Raw genomic sequence first — 19,900 nt, forward strand, 5'->3', positions numbered from 1 at the left:
TCATGCTGCAGACAGAGAAATGTTACTGCCTCGAATGTGGAGGCTTGTTAATCTTGCTAGATAGCATGGAACCAAAGTACAAACTTTTGTGGTTCACAGACCCAGCTCCTGGTTCACAGTCCCACGCTCCTCTCGCCCACCTCTATACCTAATTAAAATAACCCTCAACAAGAGCTGGTGCTTGGCACAGGTTTTTCAAGGCACCCGCTCCTGCTGTATCCCAGCCAGACACACCACCTGCAGGCACTGATTTGACAGCTCCTGCTTGCCAAAACGCACAAAAAAAATATTTCCTTGTCAGGAAAGGGAAAGGATGGAGAGGGGAAGCCACCAAAAGTTGTGCTGGGCAATACAAGAGGGAGAGGGCTGCTGCTGGCTGCTTGGTGTTGAATTCACCTCTGCTAGGTATCACCAGACACCGATGCTGTGAGTACCAGTTCCCCTGGCATTTGTACAGGGTCGGAGAAGTTAATAATCTCAGAAACGTTCAATTTCTTCACAATTAAAACCATAAAATCCTCCATCACAGAATATGGGAGAAAAAAAGCTACTAATCTGATAGAAATTCATATTTACATAAAATAGTGTGAGGGTTGGTGCTTACATGTTGAGACAGTTACTGCTGATTCATTAGACCTTGTACAGTGTAATGTGGGGGTTTAATGGTATTTTACATTTTTCAGTGGTTCCACTCACCCAGCTGCAAGCCTCAGTGGCTTAAGATGACTGCTGTTGCATTTTCCTGTGTCTGAATGTTCTTCTCCTTCCACCACTGGTGGACATCTGGTCATGCACTGAGAAAGACACTGTCCCATACTTTGCATGTCTATACCCAAGTTGGAGCGTGCATTTTGTGTGACTGTTACCTTTATACAGGAAGATTACATAAAGGTTAAAATCCTGCTCACCCTAGTTGTGTAACCACTTATTTTGGTAGAAAATCAGGCTATTGAAATGAGTGTAAGCCAAAAGACTTCAGCTGAAATGTCTTTTAAATTAGTGCTAGAGAAACGATAACTGGCTCGGTATTTGCCTCTTTGCTTTCATGGGGTTTAATCAGTCACACACAGACACACACAGACACGCACATAGAGTATGTCGACACCAAGAAGGATGATTTCCTGAGTGCTTCAGCCCCAAAGCAACAGCAAATGATAAGGAATACTTCCTATTTGGGCACGTTTACAGAAATAGGAGAGCCAGTCCCCGTGTCTCACACCAGTAGCTGCTGATGCTGCAGGTGGATGTGTGTTGTTCAAAGTTTGACACCCATGTGCTAATCGCCACCTCAGTGTCAATTAGTTGGCAAAATACCACATTTACAACTTACTTGGTGGAGGAAATTGTATTGACCTTATTCTGCCAGCAAACTAGAGAAAGGAATAACAAAACAAAGAAAAATACAGTAGTAGATTACATGCTTGTGTTTGCTTTGCCAAGAGTAGACATCTAAAGGCATCTCAGCTTTCAGTGGCCATCACATCCCCATCCTAGGTAAAATACATAGGAGGAGTGACTCTGAGCCACTCAGAAAGGCCCTTTCAGTAGGAAATAAGTGGGAATTTGATAGTAGGTGTCCTTCAAATGATGGATTTTGGCTAAATGGAGGTGTCCAGGAAAGGAAAAATGTTTAGCCTAATATGCTACAGCAGCTTAATTTTGACATGCCAAAGAGACCAAACCCAGGAGCACTTCTCAGGAAAGGAGCGTGGGGGGGGTCACTTTGCCTTTTCCACATTTTTGGGCTCTCCCCAGCTTACTCCCACAGTGGCCATACAGGTTCTGAAGTCTTTTCCTCCAACCCTAGCTCTGAAAGGAGCTGCAGCCACCTGTGTCTCCTTACATTGCCTGAGTTTACAGTGTTCTCCCCCATGCAAGATCAAACTGATTCCTCTGAATTATATGGAGGAATACACACTCACTCCTGAAATCACTGCAAATCAGGTAAAACCCATCAGTAATTATACAGGATCAAGCCAATATTGGAAGAGATTGTTCATACCCATATAACGAGGCTCAATCTTTGCCCTTGACTCTTAGTGACTGCAAGTAACATCTTGATTTTTACCAAACTTTATATTTTTCCTCCATCTCCCAAAATGTAGTTATAATTAAACAACCTCTCATGAGCATCAGCTGTGCTATTACAGAAGAAATTAAACATTTCTAAGTAGATCTAATAGATGATGGGAAATTTTAACACAGCCAGGAGATCTGTGAGATCATTTAAGCAGAAATTACCTTATATTAGAAATGGCAGTTACAGGCTGTATCCCCAGCGCTTCAGAGAAAAGAAAAAAAAAATCAGGAATCAGTTTTAGTGACTGTTTCCATCTGAAGTACAATCACCTTTTTTTAATGCAGCGCATTATCAACAGTTAGGATCCTATGGATGTATAGATCCTCTGTCTTTTTGCCTTCTGTCACTGGTACTTCTATTGCCTATAATTTCCAAGTGTCCCATGAACCACCCTCTGAGTAAAGAATTTCTCCCTTATTTCTAATCTCAACCTACCCTCTTTTACTTTAAAGCCATTCCCCCTTTTCCTATCACCACAACCCCCGACAAAGAGTCCCTCTCCAGCTTTCCTGTAGGCCCCCTTTAGGTGTTGGAAGGCCTCTGTAAGGTCTCCCTGGAGCCTTCTCTTCTCCAAGCAGAAAACAACGAACTCCCTCAGCCTGTCTTCATAGGAGAGATGCTTTAGCCCTCTGCTCATCCTCATGGCCCTCCTCTGGACTTGTTTTAATAGGTCCATGTCCTTCTTGTGCTGAGGGCCCCAGAGCTGAATGCAGTACTCCAGGAAGGGAGCAGACTAGACGGCGAAAATCACCTCTGACCTGCCGGCCATGCTTCTTTTGATGCAGCCAGGACAGAGTTGGCTTTCTGAACTGCAAGCACACGTTGCCGGCTCATGTTGAGCTCCTCATCAACCAAAATCTCCAAGTCCTTCTCCTCAGGGCTGGTCTCAATCCACTCTTCACCAAGACAGTTTGGCTCAAAATCATAGAATATTCTAAATTGGAATTGGACCCACAAGGATCATCATGTTCAGCTTATGACTTCACACAGGACCACCCCAAAATCAGACCATATGTCTGAGAGTGTTGTCCAAACACTTCTTGAATTCCAGCAGGCTTGATGCCATGACCACTTCCCTGGTGAGCCAAAGAGCTTTTTGGGCTCCAGTACCCAAAGATGTGTTCCTGGCTGCCCTTTAAGCCAAGCTGAATAAATACATAGCAACTCCAATGGAGGAGACTTGGGAGACATTTTCTAAAAACATAATTTGATTAAAGGATTTTAAAGAAATTGTCTTTGCCCAAAAAAAGGCAAGGAGAAATGGTGCCATGCCAGGACCTGTTGTTCAGGGTGATGCTGCTGCTCCCAGCAGCTGTCTGCCAGTCAGCCCCTTGGCTCAGAACTGGGCATAGAGGCATCAGTCTGGCTTTCAGCCACACTTTGCTTTCCACCGTGCTGGCTGACTTCCCGGTATGTAACAGTGTCTGCCTTGGGAGCACAAACCAAAGTCTTGTGGCAGTGAGGGCAGGAGGGCCACTGCTGGTACCCACTGCTGGTGCACCAAGGATGCTGTGGGCTGGGCAAAGGATTCCCAGTGCTGGAGTCCCAGTCAGCACTAGCAGTGCCCCATGTTGCCAGGAGATGTGTCCACAGCACCATTCAGCACTGTCAGTCATCTCTGCTCTAAAATCTTTCCAAACCCCAGAAATTACAGCTGGGCATTATTAGCCTCAGCCCTATAGCCTTCAGTATCTTTCTAGCACCCCATTAATGATCAGTATACCACATCTCCTGCCCTGGAAGTGTGGCTTCCCAGAACAAGCTCTAGCTGCTAGACAATTCAAGTCTCCAAGCTCTCTTCTGCTGCAGTTAGACAGCACAGCTCACAGGGCTACATGACATGGTGAGTGCCCACATGGGGGACCTGCCCTGCTGTTCAGCAAATTCTGTCATTAAAACCCACCCCACAGGTGGATGAGGACTCCCACCTGCAGAGAGAATAGCTTCAGGGGGAAGCCAAGGGCTGGTCTCCTTCCAAGACCATCCACAAACACCACAAAATCAACAAAGATGTCCATTCAGAGTTTACCACTTCTATAATATGAGGCAGGTAAAGAGCAACGTCTTCATAAATATCTTCCAGAAACTACTTTTGTCCCCTCAGGCCATTTTAAAATAAGAACTGCTAGCTTTGAGGATATACTGAAGGAGACACTTGTTGGGTCTCTGACACTGATTTCTGACAAGTCTTTGAAGCTGCTTTGGGCAGTGCTGGGTTTACCCCTCCCACTCTCCCAGCCTGCCATACAGACCGTCAATAAATACCCATCACCACCTGTCTGCTCGCAGGTACATTTTTAATGAAGCCTGATAGAAGGGCGCAGAATGGAGGGGAAAAAAATATTTTCAGAAAGCTGTCTCCAGAAACATGAATATAATACATTTTTATCTGTGTTACCTCCCCTCCCCTTTTTCCCTTCCTCTCCCCTTTGATTCCTATGTATACCAACTCAGCAGTGCAAGACCCAGATGTTTGCTGCTGGCTGTCTGGAAGCCAGGTGGATTCACAGCTGTGCTAGAGCTGAGTTCTCCTTTGCAAAGGACAATATCTACTTTTTGCACTATTTCTATCTATTTTTACAGCGCTAATCACTCTGGGACCTAATCAGTGCCCAAGCAATTGGAAAATGGGATCTGCTGTTAGCTGGCAGCCCAGAGCCAGAAGAGGAAGCCAAGCTGGAGAACAGTGACACTGGTCAGCAAAAACCACGGCCAGCATTGGCAAAGTCTTTGGCTGGCCAGCTCTGCTGCAACGGGGTCTCCTGGGTGTGGAGCACAGCCTGGGCAGAAAAAAAAAAAAAAAAAAAAAAACATATCCACCACCCCCCACCAGCACCACAGTTCATCACAGTGTTATTTGGAGGTTCGTGCCCAGTGCGCCTGGCCAACAAGCACACAGAGTCGGAATCCACAAAGACAGCAAATATCGTCTTACCCAACCTTCCCCTTGGATTGAGTCTTTGCACTAACATACCTTGTAGGCCTCCTGGTGTTCTTCTAGCTGCTTCCTTGGCTGCTAGGCCAGCTTTTCTGCTCCCTATTATTATGTCATGATCACCCTTTGGGTGGGCCTTACCGTGCATTACTGCTATATCTTTGGGACTTTGCATTGCCTCCGCACTTTCATTGTTAAACTGCAAAATTTCTGGACTGTGCTCAATTGGTCCTCCAGCTGTTGTCAATAGCCCTTTGTCCCACCAGGTGGCTCCATGGGCATGCAACACTCCAAAGGCATATTTATCTGTATAGACACTGAGGGCCTTCCCTTCTGCTAATCCCAAGGCCCTAGTCAAAGCAATTCAGCTGTTTGTGCTGAGGTATTACGGGGTAGTGAATTTGTTTCTACGGTGTCCCAAAGGGTTGCAAAGACCATCAAAAGTTGTCCCAGAGTCAGTTTTCTAGCCTCCCGGACTAGGAGTACCGTCACTGCTACTGCCCTCAGGCAAGACAGCCGTCCCTTACTCATCTCATCTAGCAGTTTGGAAAAGTAGACCACTGGTCTTTCCCAGCTTCCCAACACCTTGGTCATCACCCTGGCCGCCACCCCTCTTCATTCATGCACAAACAATTGGAAGTTCATTTCAGTGTATAGCAAAGTATGGTGTTCCCACAACCCACACTCAGTCTGGCTTCTCAGGTCCCGATACAATGCTATAAAAGCACTAACATACATCAGCTCATCCCATTTTCCTTCCTGCAGGCAAAATAACATTAACTGCGATATAGTATTATAATTGAAGGATCCATTTTCTAGACCATTGTTCCATATCATCCAGTTTGTATTGAGGCCACTCCTGATTACAATATTGCCTAATTTTACCCTTTGTCCTATAATCACCACCAAATTTAGACCAATTTTTAAGGATGCATCCAAGAGGGGAGGAAGGGATTCTGGACTGACTGCTTCCCATGTTCCCTGCAGCGGCTGCTCACGCTCAGCTTTGACTTTAACCCACCGATCAGGTCAGGTAGCTCACAGGGCCGTGTCCTATTCTTGCCAAACCACAGTGCCTATGTGTGAGACTGACAATCCGCACTCCAAAAACCCACGGGAAGATATAAATCGTACTCACCAGTCCAGTGACGTCCCCCTTGACCCCCAGACGTTCGGTAGTTTCCTCAGGGCGTTGTGCCGCTGTGCCACTTGCCGGCCCCGGGCTTTCGGAGAGTGTAGGCCAGACCCCGATAAAATCACAAGTGCGCGCTCAGTCTCTGGCGTGCTCCCCTCCAACACTGATCTCTCTTGCTTCTGCTAGCTCAAGGCTACCAATCCCCTGTTTTCTTCAAAGTTTCCTTGTTTCGTCAGCTTAAGACTACAACAGGCTGTGGGTGTGGAAGAACCAGCTCCTGCAGGCCTGGGGAAGCAAATATGAAAGCAGCAGGTTTCTGTGCGTTGTGCGGGGCCCAGAGCTGGCCTGTCTCACTTGCACAACACATCTCAAAGGAGCACCACAGCCCTGGGACATGGACAGTCATTCATTTCCACGTAACCAGGCATTCACTTGTATGACTGCTACAAAATGTTGTGTGCTCTGACTCTGGGAAAAGCTACAAGGGATAGTCAATGGATCACCCACCTGCTGGAGCACGTGCTGTGGTATTTGCTGCTGGCTTACAGTGTGGAGGCAGTAGAATTCATTATAGCTGAATGGGAGATCAATACACAGTTTAATTAAGATAGATGGTTGCAGGTTCTCCTCGTTTGTGTTGCCTCTGTTGGCCAGTTGGATACTAAGAGTGCCATACCTGGAGCTTTCTACTGCTTTCTGTCCTCTTTAGTTGTATGGCCACATTTACACTAAATTACAACGAGGAATTTGTTAAGAAGTCAAAGGGCCCTATAGTTATTCATGCTTCTTACTTTTATTTAATCATTTTTTTCTTCTTAATTAACCAAGTTCTTGTCTAATGGACTGAGCAAGAGCAAGGCAAGAGCAAATAGCAGTTCCCATAAAGGGTACTTCAAACTGCAGTGGGTGCTGTGAGTGACTTCTGTGTGCTCACAGCAGTTCAATGTCATGTGATGCTGAGTGTGACGGCTGAAATTAAGGGACTTTAAGTGAAATTAAGCGACTACCAGACATTCCCCCAGAGCAACATGTTTTCCTTGTACATGCAGTATAGGCTGAAGCTTCAGAGTAGCCATGGTATGGACATGTTGTGTTCTTCCATACGTGCAGTCCCCAAGACACATCCAAACCCACAGACATGTCCAAATCTCCAGTGGGCTGAAGAGGAGCTCCATGCAGAGCAGATAGCAGGCCGCGTCCAAGGACAGTACCACGTGCTGGTTCAAATGCTGTACAAAGGCTGTGGGCAGAGCGCTGCAGGTATAGAAATGTATTTAAAGAACAAAAGCAGAAACTGTTTTTCCCTGAAACAGCAGTTGCACCAGCTAGTCCTGGTTTCCTCTGGCTTAATGGGTAGGTGCTGGATGTATTTATTTATGGCCAAAGCCCTCCCTGAGGGGAGGCTGGCCCGGATGCCAGTGGATCAGCAGCTCTGGGGTTCATACCAAGCACCCCTCACACAAACACCTTCCTCTCCTAGAAGAAGAAATCCTCTCCAAAGAGCACATTTTTAGCCATCATCTTCAAATGTCAGATTAGTGTACAGGTTACTGTATTCCCCAAAAACTTCTGTGCACATAAAACATCTTTAAACAGCTTGGCACCTCACCTGATTTCTTTTGACAGGGGAAAAAGGAAAAGAAAGGTGGTAAGAAGTTCATCCCGCAGTATGCATGGGAGGGGGATTAAAGTCCTGGATGGTTTTACTCTTTCTCATGTAGAGAATAAATGAGCACCTGGTCACTGACTATACAGTTTTCACTGCATTGCTGGAATCCCTTAGAAATCAGTAAAGCTAAACTTTACAACGCTAACGGGTGAGATATTCACAAGCTTCCAAGGTTTTCCTGAGAGAAAATAACACTTTTATCTACAGACAGAATAAACTTGAGAGAGATTAAACCATTGAGAACTACCAAGAATAGAATAGTGTAGACCCATGAACCAAATCAACAGCCACTCTGATCTAAGGAAAAAAATATTTACTTCATGCAGCTCCTCAGAGTCACACCAGATGAGCACTTCTCTTACAAGAGAGATTACTGAGAGATAATCCTGTGTCTTTCTATAGCAGAGAGATAATAGCATTGCCGTTTTTTCATAGGCAATGGTGCACCATAACACGCTGTGCATAAAATCCAGTCCCCGCAGCACAGATAGCAGTGGTTCTGCAAGATTTTCTTTTCACAAATTAATTTACTTCTTGGGAGAGGAAAAAAGAAAAAAAAAAAAAGCTATTAAAATGCTACAAGTAAAAATATAACTCAGAAGTCTAGGAATAAGACTCAAATCTGTCACAGCCAGTTAAACTCTGCTTTGCTGAGCGATGGCAGGTCAGAGAGAGCCTGGGGCTATGCAGGAGCTGCAGGGTCCTATCTGCCCAGCACTTCTGGGACTGGTAGCATGGGGGGGGGCGGGGGAGGGACTGCTTAATCAGTGTCTGCTTAGTAAGTGTCTTAGTCTGCTTAATAAGTGTCAGTCTTCTTTCATGGAAACCTCAAAGAGGGATATTCAGCCTTGGTGGTTTTATTTAAACCAAAGGTAATAAGTAGGACACTGTTGGTGGCCACAGGACCAGCTCAATAGTGTTTTCAAGGGGTCTCATGGAGTATGGAGAACCAGTTGTAGACACCAAAAGAGACAACACCATGAAGCCAGCACAACTGGAGCTACTCTCTGAGAAAGGGCAAGAAGAGTATGCATGAAGGGCAGGAAGGAGGTGGAACCAGGGGCTTCATTTTCTTGTCAGAAGTACGGAATAACAGGACACCTACTGCAACCACCTCCCATACCCTCTCACCCTCACCAACAGATGTGTTTAACAGCTGGCACAGTAGCAGACTGACTTTCCCCCTGGTAGAGCTGAGATGCTCCCACACACCCCATCTAACCTCAGCCCATGCTGAGGTTGGGACTTTTGTGAAAATGCATTCATCAGGTTCACCCACGGCTGATGGGTTAGGAAATGGGTTGGCTTTTGTCTTTAATCTCTGGGGGCTGCTTGAGTTTCAGAGCACCTCACAGAGCTCATGGGCACCTTGTGTCTCTACCTCCAGACCTGCCTTTTTCACTTTCATACTGTCCTGGTTTTGGCTGGGATAGAGTTAATTTTCTTCACAGTGGCTGGTATGTGCCGTGTTTTGGATTTAGTAGAAAAATAATGCTGAAAACATACAGATGTTTTGGTTGTTGCAGAGCTGTGCTTACTTTAAGCCAAGGACTTTTCAGCTTCTCACACTACCCTGCCAGTGAGCAGGCTCGGGGTGCACGAGGAGCTGGGAGGGGACAGAACCAGGACAACTGACCCAAACTGGCCCAAGGGACATTCTGTACCATATAACACAATATGGGACAATAAAAACTGGGAGGATTGACTGGGGGAGGGGGATCATTGCTTGGGGACAGGCTGGGCATCAGTCAGTGGGTGGTAAGCAAGTGCATTGTGCATCACTTGTTTTTATATAGTTATTATTTTCCCTTCCATTTCTATCTTATTAAACTCCCTTTAATCTCAACCCATGAGTTTTTACTTTTTTCCATTCCCATTCTCTCCCCCACCCCTGTGCTTATGTTTACATAGCACAGAGGCACAAAGTAAGCATGCAGTTTTTCAATGTTATTTATTGCTATTAATATGTAAGTTAATTGTTACATTGCATCACAGCATCCCTGAAAAGAATGATAAATGTCACAGAAAAATGAAGATACAACAGATGACCTACTACAAGCAAGAAGAGAGTGTGAGCTTGAAAAGGCTATTAGTGCCCACACTGAAAACAGGAGCAATCACTGGTTACAGAAAATGAGCCCTTACGCAGGTATGGGCACAGCCACACAAAGGGAACCAGCAGGCAGCAGCAACAAGGCAACTGAAGACCAAAAAACAGCCCACAGGGGTTGGTATTTTCCTGGAGATGTATTTCCATGCACAAATCAGGGTACAGGACAAGAGAAGCCACAATATTATTTCAAAAGCTCAAGATAACAACCCATGTTCCCCAGAGCACAAGTCAGCCCCTTCAAGCAGGCACAGACACCCTTTGGGAGTGAGCTGCCCACCAGCCACAGTTGCTGAGGCCCCTGCCTCACCACAGCACACTTTAGGTGGCATGCTGGGGACCAGGCTGTCAGCGCGAGCTGCTGTAGCTCGCAGCTCAGGGTGAAGGCCTGCTGCTTGCCATTGCACAGCTGGGTCCCAAGCCAGAGCCTGCAATGAGTCTACATGGGAACAAGATTTTTTGTTTTTTGTCTTTTTTTTTTTTTTCTTTCCAATAAGGAAACAAAAGAGGAATTCGAAGGAAGTCCCCTGTGCTACTGCATTGCCCCGACAAGCGATGACTGCTGCATACAGCAGGAGCAGGGGGATCAGCAGGGGAAATGCTCGCCTAAGCACAGACCATTTACTCTCAGATTTTCCCTCCACTTGTTTTCAGGTTTCCAGACATCCCCACATAGACAGAATGACTACATCCTTATGGAAATGGCCACATACGTCCACCAGCTCAACCCAGGTGCCAGGGCATCTTATGCCATGACAGCAAAAAAGCAGACACGTTTTCTCAGCTCCATGGAAGTGCTACTTACTCCAGCTGCAGAAGCAAGCACAATCTGCCAACTGCTTTACTGCGTTGTTTTCTTTAGCCACAGCCACTGCTACTGGTCCAGGTGGCAGAGGACACTGCAGCAAGCTGAAAACGACTACAAATTGTCACTTTCCTCTTCAACAACAGAGGCTGCTACTCTCAACTTGACAGGCAAAGCAAAGCATGCCATTAATGTCAGGCCAAATTGAGCTACACCAGCTTCTTTTAAGGAGTTTTTTTGTTTGTTTGTTTGTTTTTCTTTAAGTCTTGAGCATAAGCAGAACTGGTTTGGGAAAAGAATACACATGCATACCTGTGTCTACTCCTGACCCATCTCATGCAAAAGATCAAAAAAAAAATTGCTGCTAAAAGAGCCACGCACACAAAGTGTTGCGATTCACACAGTGAAAGGTACTCCTGCGTGTAAAGGAACACTGCAGACACCAGGATAATGGAAAAGAAAGGGAATAGGCTGGGAAGTATGACTGCAAGGCTAAAAAAGGAAGAAAATCTGAAATACAAGTGCATACGAGGCCTTTAAGTAAACAGCAAAGAGAGACAAGTTCTAACTGCAAGGGTCACAGGTATCTCACACGGAAATGACAATACCTCTCCCATTGTCTTTCCGGCCTCAGGCTCCTCTGGCCACTTGTTTTCTTTGTTCCCAGGTCAGCTAGATGCAATCCACTCAATGCATTTCCTCACGCTGCTTCAGATGCAAAGCAGCACCTGCTGCCTCTTGTTGGTTTTATTCAAATAAACCTGCCACGCTGAAGAATAGCAAGGCTACTTTTCATAGGGTTCTGTAGCCATAGAAATCTCCCAGCTTGCGTACCATAGTTGTATATTTTGTATATTTGAAAACTCATTACATGCCATGAAAACCGGTTTGAACTGTCATCCTCATCATGTATAAAATCAGAAAAAAATCTGTGCACACAATCCTGGACCTCAGCTGAGCTGCAAAGGCAGCATCTCCTCCAGTAGAACAATGAGCTCCCACACAGACTTCACTAAATCTGAAGGAATTAGACCCCCAGCACATCCCTTTGCTTACAGAGCATTTATCAACCCAGAACAGCTGTATAAACTAAACTCATGCCAGAGCTAGTAACCACAAACTTAGGCTCACAAAGCCTAGCCCAGAAGACCTGTTCCCCATGAGCAGATGAAAGCAGAGGCTGAACTGCGGGTATCTGAAGGTCTCTCAGGCTTGAAATTCTTCTCAAGCCAACTTTAGTGCACCTCTCAGTGGGAAAAGACTCATCTTGGTGGTGTTCTTGCAATTTCTGCTTCCAAAATTACCTTGGTTCCAACAGAGGAAAGAGATACAGAGTCATTTATCAACTACGTTATAATTTGCGATAAACTTGCACAGCTGCAAGTAGGAATAGGTATATGGCAGAGCCGAGTCCCAGTACTGGCGGGCTGCTGCCTCTGGATTCATTAGCTTGGTCCCCAAGTCCTCCAGACATAACTGGAGCAGGCTGACCACAAGCAAAGAGGTGAGCCCGGCCTTTTTTCCTCATCCTGGCTACCACATATTCCTGCAAACAAGTAGGTTGCTCCATCTCCTGATCACTAGAAGGTGGGTGGTAAAGCAATCAAAAGAAATAAACTCCTTCAGTGTTTGATCATGTGTGCTCTTTTCTTTCATCCCACTTAATGCAATTTCCTTCATAAAGAGCTTTCGAGATGAACAATAACTGAATAGAGACCGCACCTGTAATAAAAATTCAGTGCCGAGCTTTCTCAAGGGAGCAAGCAAAGAGAAACTTGCATCTTCAGTCAAGGCTGACAGTAAGGGGCCTCACTGCTCCTCAAAAGCTACATTATTTTGTTATGAAGTTCGGATATCTCTGCATTCTTGGCACAGCTCTGTAATAACAAAAGCAGCTTTGGAATTGCTCCTGTCTCTTAGGTATGTTCCTGGAAGAAAAATTAAATTGGAATTAGCAAAAATAGCCATCTTCCGTTCGCATGAAATCACACTACCTGCAACCCAGTTTGCAAGCCACCACGACATATGGAGACTACTGTTCCTGATCATCTTTTGCTTATATCTGGCAGCCTCAGTACATTCAGGAACGGAGGATGCAGAAGCGCCGTGTAGAAGGAGGATTACTTGAAAGGACTTAAAATCCCATTAATTTGCAGCTTTCTTCTTTGTCAGTGTTGAAGGACACAAGGTGGGAGCAAACTACCTGAATTCGCTCTGTTCAGATGCAGAACTCTCTTTCTGTGGCACAGAGGAGAAGATGTCACCTGGAGCTGGTCCTGTCAGGGTACCCCATCACTCCCGAGTAACACAGGAGTACTGCTTTCACCCCTGGGGAGGGGAGAATCCGGTGTCACATAAGCAGCTCTATCAGCCTCCAACTACCATACAAAAACAATGGCATTTCCTGAGCATACTGCAGACACGCTGTACTGAATAAAACCAAGAAGCATTGAAAAAAAAAAAGAAAAAACAAATCTAGAAATCAGGTTCCAGGCAAACAAGAAGCGGTCCTTCCTGCACATGGCAGCTCTGTGAGGAAGACCTTAGCCAAGAGTGTGGTAGGAACTTAAAATTCACGCAAGGTCAAAGGGAAAATAAGAAGTTCGTGGAAAATAAACCCACTGCCTACTATGCCTGTTTACCTCATCAGGGACAGGAACTGACATCTTTCACCAGACCAAGGACACCTCAGTATACCCAGGAAGACATTATAAGTGCCAGCCATCCAATCACTTACAGTGATCACTTACTGTCCTTACTGCCCACTTCTAGCAACAGTTCAAGCACTTTGATCTAATGCAAACAATGCATCATTGCAGTATTTTGTGCTCTAAATTGATTCTCACTGTGTACTGTATGTATAACTCTATTTTGGAATAGATTGTGCTTGAACCAACTGCATTTGGAAAAAAAAACCAGCTATATAGGTAGGTACATTTCTGAAATAAAAGCTAAATTGGAACTATCAGAAATAGCCATCCTCATGCTCACATGAAATCACACTACCTGTAACCCAGTTTGCAAACCATTTGTCATCACTTAACAGATTTTTCCATTCACACTTTCCAGACACAGCTACTGAATACACTTATCAGCTGTGCTTTCTGTAAATGCAAGTCTTTATTTTTGCCTTTAGGAGAATGCATTCTGATTTAAAGACCAAAAAGGTGTTATGCAGAATGTGAACCACTCACAAACCATCCTTTATTTTCTTCTGTTGAGAAGTGCATCTCTTTTCCAAGTTCTTGTCCAGCTACAAATAAATGCTATTCAATAGCAAGCTGACCCCCACCACTCATTTATGTCAATTGTTGGAATGTTGAAATGCAGACTACTGCAACAGACTAATCCTTTACGCAGTTACAGCACAGCTTTAACAGCAACATTATTGCCCCCAGCACACAAACCACTGATGTAATCTCTGCTACAGAAAAAAAACAAGAATTTTCATGACATCTTTGGCATAACTTTATTCCTATCTCAATACAGTAAACACCTTTTCCCATTAATCTGTTAATATGGGTAGTTTTAAATACAGGTAAAGCATTCTAGAGCTACAATTTAAAATGCTAAATATCCAGGAGAATATAAACCTGTATCCAAATGCTTTCAAAATGTCTCGGTTTGAGTAGTAGATTAAAAATAAATAAATAAATCAATCAATGCATACTTTCTTCATAGACAGACTTGGCAAACCAAGACCAACTCAGAAGTTCCAGTTAAACTATAACTTCACCTCAGCCTCTGCTTACATTACAAAATCATCAAAAAAAAACGCAAGAGTTACCACCACTCGACCATGAAGAGTAGGCCTGTAGTATATTTGACTCAAGCATTACCTGCTCACACATTAAAACAAAAACAATTCTCTTCCAAAGCTTCACACAGGTACACCCACAAAAATTTTAAGACATATCACTTAGGATGCTTTTTATAATGGAACACTAAAAGAGTGTTACTAAAACTTCACTGAATTAACATAATTGCACCATATAAAAAAAAAAGATTTTGTGTATGGGCCATTACTTTTCAAGGCTGTGGTAGTTGTATGCTATCTGAAGTGTTATACTTTCTATATTTTCTATTCTTCTGGTAAAGCCTTACCTGTTTTGTTTGTACAGTCAATAATTCTCTCACTATGAAAAAAGCCTTTTATTGAAAACTTCTACAAGAACACAAATGATCACAACTTAAGCAAGAATCTAGCACAATGGGTGCCAATTTATTTATTTTTTACAAAAAAATTACAATCCAAGAAAAAAAGCCTACACAAATCAGTATGAAATATCAAAGTTCAAAAACTACACAACAAGAAAGCAAGAGTTCTTGCAATGTAAAGAAAAAAAGCTTCAAGCACTTCAAGAGCTGCATCCTGTTCTCATATCTTTCATGATGTAACTTTTGTTCGGGAAATGATTTCGTTCACAAAACTGTTGTTCTTTGCCAACACATCAGTTCTCAGCTGCTTCAGCTTGATTTTGATGTCTTCTTCTGACATATCTGTCAGGGGCAATGCTTTCACCTGACTAAGAAAATCCTGAATGATCTTTTCACCTTCCTAAAATGGAGTGAGGGGAAGAAAGAGGAAAAGAAAACAGAATATATTTAGATTCTTTCCAGAAGCTCTTTTCCAAATTATACCATAAATACAAAGTATTATTCAGCACCAGAAACTTCTTGCAGGAAAAAATTTTTGGACTTGCTATCGTGGTCCCAACACCAGAACAATACACAGTTACACTGGTATCAGGAGTTCTTTCCCAAACATAAGCTGATCAGCAGAAACAATGTTTACCACTGAGAGCTCCTATGGCTGTTCCACATTTCATTCCGGTACACAACCACAGTAGGAGAGGTTTGCAAGCTAGAGAGGCTGTATTATCCAAACTAGTTACTTTTTGGAAGAACTGTAAATCCAAATCAATGTTTCCATATGCAAAAGCAAAGAACAAGTTGTTACCAAGCAACTGGAGAGTGGCTCTCAGCACTGAGAACAGATGATAATTAAGTTTTATGCATATGCTTTTACACAAACAGGCGAAGTGGAAATTCTAAACAATTTGAAATGAATAACAAGAACAAACATTTTAATGAATTGTGTTCAGGATTCCTGTATCATAAACAATTTGCCCAGAACACAGATTTCTGCCTAGTGCTCTGCATTTTCTACATTAGCTACTCTGCCACAAAGCATTCATACTTTCATTTCAATATTTAGGACTAATGCAGTGTCCATTCAGTGAGGAATTCTCCAAATCACTTGGAAATATAATAGTATGATTGTGCCTCTAAATATGTTAATGAAGGTAGACAAATTGCCTGGACAAGAAATCTAATGCTATGCCATTCTATTGCCCAGAGAGTTTTTAATATATTATGTATTACTAAATTATCAAAGAATAAAACATGACACCGTATTTGTCAGAAGTGTTTGCCTTGTCAATTTAATTTACAAGGAATTAACTTCATACAGCCAGATCCAACTAATTTGAAAAATACTTCACCACGGTATCTAGAAAGTTGGCAAAGGAAAGGTAATAGAGCAGCTGATGTAGCTGGAGGGGGGAACCTCCTAACACCAACAGCTAAGACAAAACAGAGATCATTCATCTATAACACTTATTCTATCTGTAACATTCTTACCGAGACAAGGAAACATGCAGTGGACCTCTGAAACTGAAAATAAAGTAGCAGCCTCTTTCTAGAGCAAAGGCTTTTTAAATGTATAAAGCTCTTTGGACATGATTAACACTTCAAGAACAGATCTGAACAGAATCACTTTGAGCTCAAAGGAATTAGTGCTTACAAGCCCTCAGAAAAAAAGGGGGAGAGCGAAACCAGCTACAACCCACCTGCAGAGCCAAGAATAATCTAAACAACAACTAACACAAAAGCTACAACTTAAGTCTCAAGTAAGTAGCCAACAAAAGCATTGAACACAAAAGAAAATCCCACAGAACAGCTACAGACATGGTCCGGTGAACACCTTCAGTTCTATGCCAATCACACCAACTGCTGATTACTGTTCTTTAAGAAAAAAATAGATATATTTAATTCTTATGAGTAAGTCTTTAGACAAAATTCTTGCCCAAGCTTATTGTGAAATGAATTAAAACCAAAACTCACTACCATTGAACATCTCTTCAACTCATAACAAACTTCATAGCTAAAAGATTTTATTACAGAAAAACAGGAGCACATTTAATTATGATCAAGCTTCTGGGGAAAGCTGAATCCTAAAACTATTTTGCTTGAGCTACTCCAGCTAAACAAATGGAAAAAAAATAAAAAAAAAAAAGCATTTATTTTGACAAACCTCTCTTTCTCTGTAGAATTTCTTGGATGGTGGTTCTCCTTCAGATTCATTGGACTTGCCAATGTTTTGAAACTCCTCCAGTTGCAGTGCTTTCTCTCTTGCACTTTCTATCACATGTTTTGGGAAAGCCGCCAACTCTGCTACATGTATTCCAAAACTCTGGTCACAAACACCTGGGTTGAGAGAAAAACAACCTGTAAAGAAATCTCAAGAGGTGATAAGGCCATGCACACAGAGATTATGTGAACAAACTTATAGTAATTCTCTGTTCTGAAAAAGTGTGTGATATAGTTTGGTTTTCAGAGTATATTTTGATTTAGCTTTTGGACTATATATGATAACACAGATTACAGAATATGCTCTTATTAAACTAAGCTGTCTTAGAGCAGTAATTGCAGAGGTCCAGAAGTGCTTCAGGAAGAAAGAAAAAAATTCAGGCAGAAAGAGTTTTCCTCTAGTACTTGAATGAAGTAGAACAATTTTTTTCATTAAAGCACTTCAGCACAATCTGTAGAAAATAACCATCTGCATCATTTGTATAAATATACAAAAACTGCATTTGTACTTACATATTAAAAAAATAGCGTGGTACACTCTCAGTCCTCCTCCTCCTCCTTTCTGCCAGTCCCACATAGCTTCCTAGTCTCCAGGAGGAGTTTAATTATATCAAAACCTTTCCACTTCATGTTTACACTGACTTCGATTAATATACGGTTTATAACATTGGGTTGAGAATGAAAGTTCTCACACTTGCTCAGAATACGTCAGTTATACACAGTTACATAAAATCATTTGCACTTCGGTATCAAAAGCCCTTTGATACAATCCATCAACTCCAATTGTTTACATTGCCATCGTTCCAATTGGCCACCCCACATATTACTACATCCTTTTAATTCTGATCTTCAGCAAGGAGTTATAATAAATGAATTATATGTTTAAAATGACACTTCACTAAGCATCTATTAAATACTGGGCAACTGAAGAATAGGCAAAGAAAAATCTGGCATTTAGATTTTTTTCCGTTTCATCAGCATTGTAATCACTCAGGTTTCTTAAGGGAAATTAAGATTTTTAAGCAGAAAGTAGTTTTCCTGATTTTGTATTAAGAACATACACCTCCACAGACACAAAGTTAACTCAGATTTCTGTTGAGAAAGTCCTGAACAGAGGCCTGGAAAACTATACCCAGTGTACCCTTTTCATGAAGACAGGGATGAAAATACTCTATAAAAAGTTTCATGTCATGTCTTTTACATTTAGTTATACATTGCGAATGACGTGAAACCTGTTGTTTGTTTCAAAACAAAACTGGATGTGAGGTGCATACACTTACATTCTTGCTTCAACAATGCAATTCCGCCAAAAGGGAGAGAGCACGACACTAAAAGCAAAACCTTATATGAAATGCATCCAGTTTGAGACTAGCTACTTTAAGATAAAGATTTCATAATGTCGCACCTAATCTGACTGAGGTTTAAAAAGATACAAACTATTGTGCCTCTGTGCTCAATAGCTCTTCCAAGAAACTTGGTCTTGAAAAAACACTGCACATACAAAGACAAGATGTGTATGACTAAAATTGGGAAAACAGGTTGAAGAAAAGTATGAAACCTGGCTTCTAGAGGTTTCACCAAAGACCAGATTAGATGAACTGATACACGTTTAAAAAAGGAGGAGTGGATCCGAGAGAAAATTCACCCACCTACTTGGGGCATATTAGTTTTGTATTATTTTTTTCCTCTCATAATAGTTGCTAAGTTTACATTTTCACCATTAATAGAGTCTTACCTGCCTTGACACGGTAAAGCATTGTCAGTGTGTCATCACTGGTTAGAGCAGTAACATGTAGGTTATTTACTGTTGGCACTTGATCAGCAAGTGCTGTCAGTTCATGAAAATGCGTAGCAAACATACAAAAAGCACAGATTTTGCTAGCAATGTATTCTGAAATAGCCCAGGCTAAGCCAAAGCCGTCGTAGGTAGAAGTTCCTCTTCCCAGCTCATCAATGATTATTAGGGAGTTTTCAGATGCTGTCCTAAAACAGAAGAGCATTAAGTTTGAGAAAAGCGCAATCTCAATATCGTTATTCTGGATATTGGAGTACCAGAAATTATGTTCCATGTTAGGCTTTCTTTGGCCCTTTTAGACTTTGCATCCTGGTAGCACCTCTGTATGACCACTGAAATAAACAGTAGGCTAATTCAAGAACTTAGAGTCCTCCTGTGAAGGACTTGATATCCTCCGCTGAGATCCTACATAAAAGAAAATCTTGAGATGCATCCTTCTTAGAGCACATCCTTTCCAATCAACCCTAACCTACAAAAACAAATAAACACAGGACTTACCTAAGGATTGAAGCAGTTTCCAACATTTCAGCCATGAAAGTAGACACGCCTTTCAGCTGACTGTCTCCAGCTCCCACCCGAGCCAGGATACAATCCACAATGGTTATTTCCGCAGAGTCACAGGGTACAAAACACCCAATTTGGGCCATAAGAACAATCACCCCTGTCTGTCGGATGTATGTTGATTTTCCTCCCATGTTAGGGCCTAAAGAAGAAATTTTGCAAAGGAATTCAAAAACGTCATCTTTTACCATTCAGCATTCCTTTTAAAGGAGAACAGGCTCTTAGAACAAAAAACACATAAGCTTCTTACACTTTTGCCAGGAGAGAGAGAACCAGACTTGTCTAACAGGTGCAACAAGTAGCTCTACCAGTAATAGTAGAGGCGGCATGTCTTGCTGAATGCTTTTTTTTGGTGTGGTGGTGGTTTGTATTTTAATGCTGTTTTTTGTCTCAGAAGTCATATAAAAGACATGTTCATACCTATTCCTAATAAGCTTT

General features: G+C 42.6%; 1 protein-coding gene across 1 annotated transcript in view; it reads right to left on the bottom strand.

Annotated features, from left to right (window-relative positions):
• Positions 1–14,935: 14,935 nt before the first annotated feature.
• The window catches only part of MSH2 (mutS homolog 2), a 35,253-nt gene continuing 30,288 nt past the window's right edge, over positions 14,936–19,900 (bottom strand). The window contains exons 13-16 of the mRNA XM_048078444.2: positions 19,400–19,604; positions 18,842–19,089; positions 17,051–17,223; positions 14,936–15,292 (exon numbers count right to left, since the gene is read on the bottom strand). Of these exons, the coding sequence (XP_047934401.1) occupies positions 15,122–15,292; positions 17,051–17,223; positions 18,842–19,089; positions 19,400–19,604 (797 nt within the window). The 3' untranslated portion in view covers positions 14,936–15,121. The remainder of the gene's footprint in view (positions 15,293–17,050; positions 17,224–18,841; positions 19,090–19,399; positions 19,605–19,900) is intronic.

This window comes from Anser cygnoides, chromosome 3 (genome assembly GCF_040182565.1).
Source record: "Anser cygnoides isolate HZ-2024a breed goose chromosome 3, Taihu_goose_T2T_genome, whole genome shotgun sequence".
NCBI classification, from domain to species: Eukaryota; Metazoa; Chordata; class Aves; order Anseriformes; family Anatidae; genus Anser; species Anser cygnoides.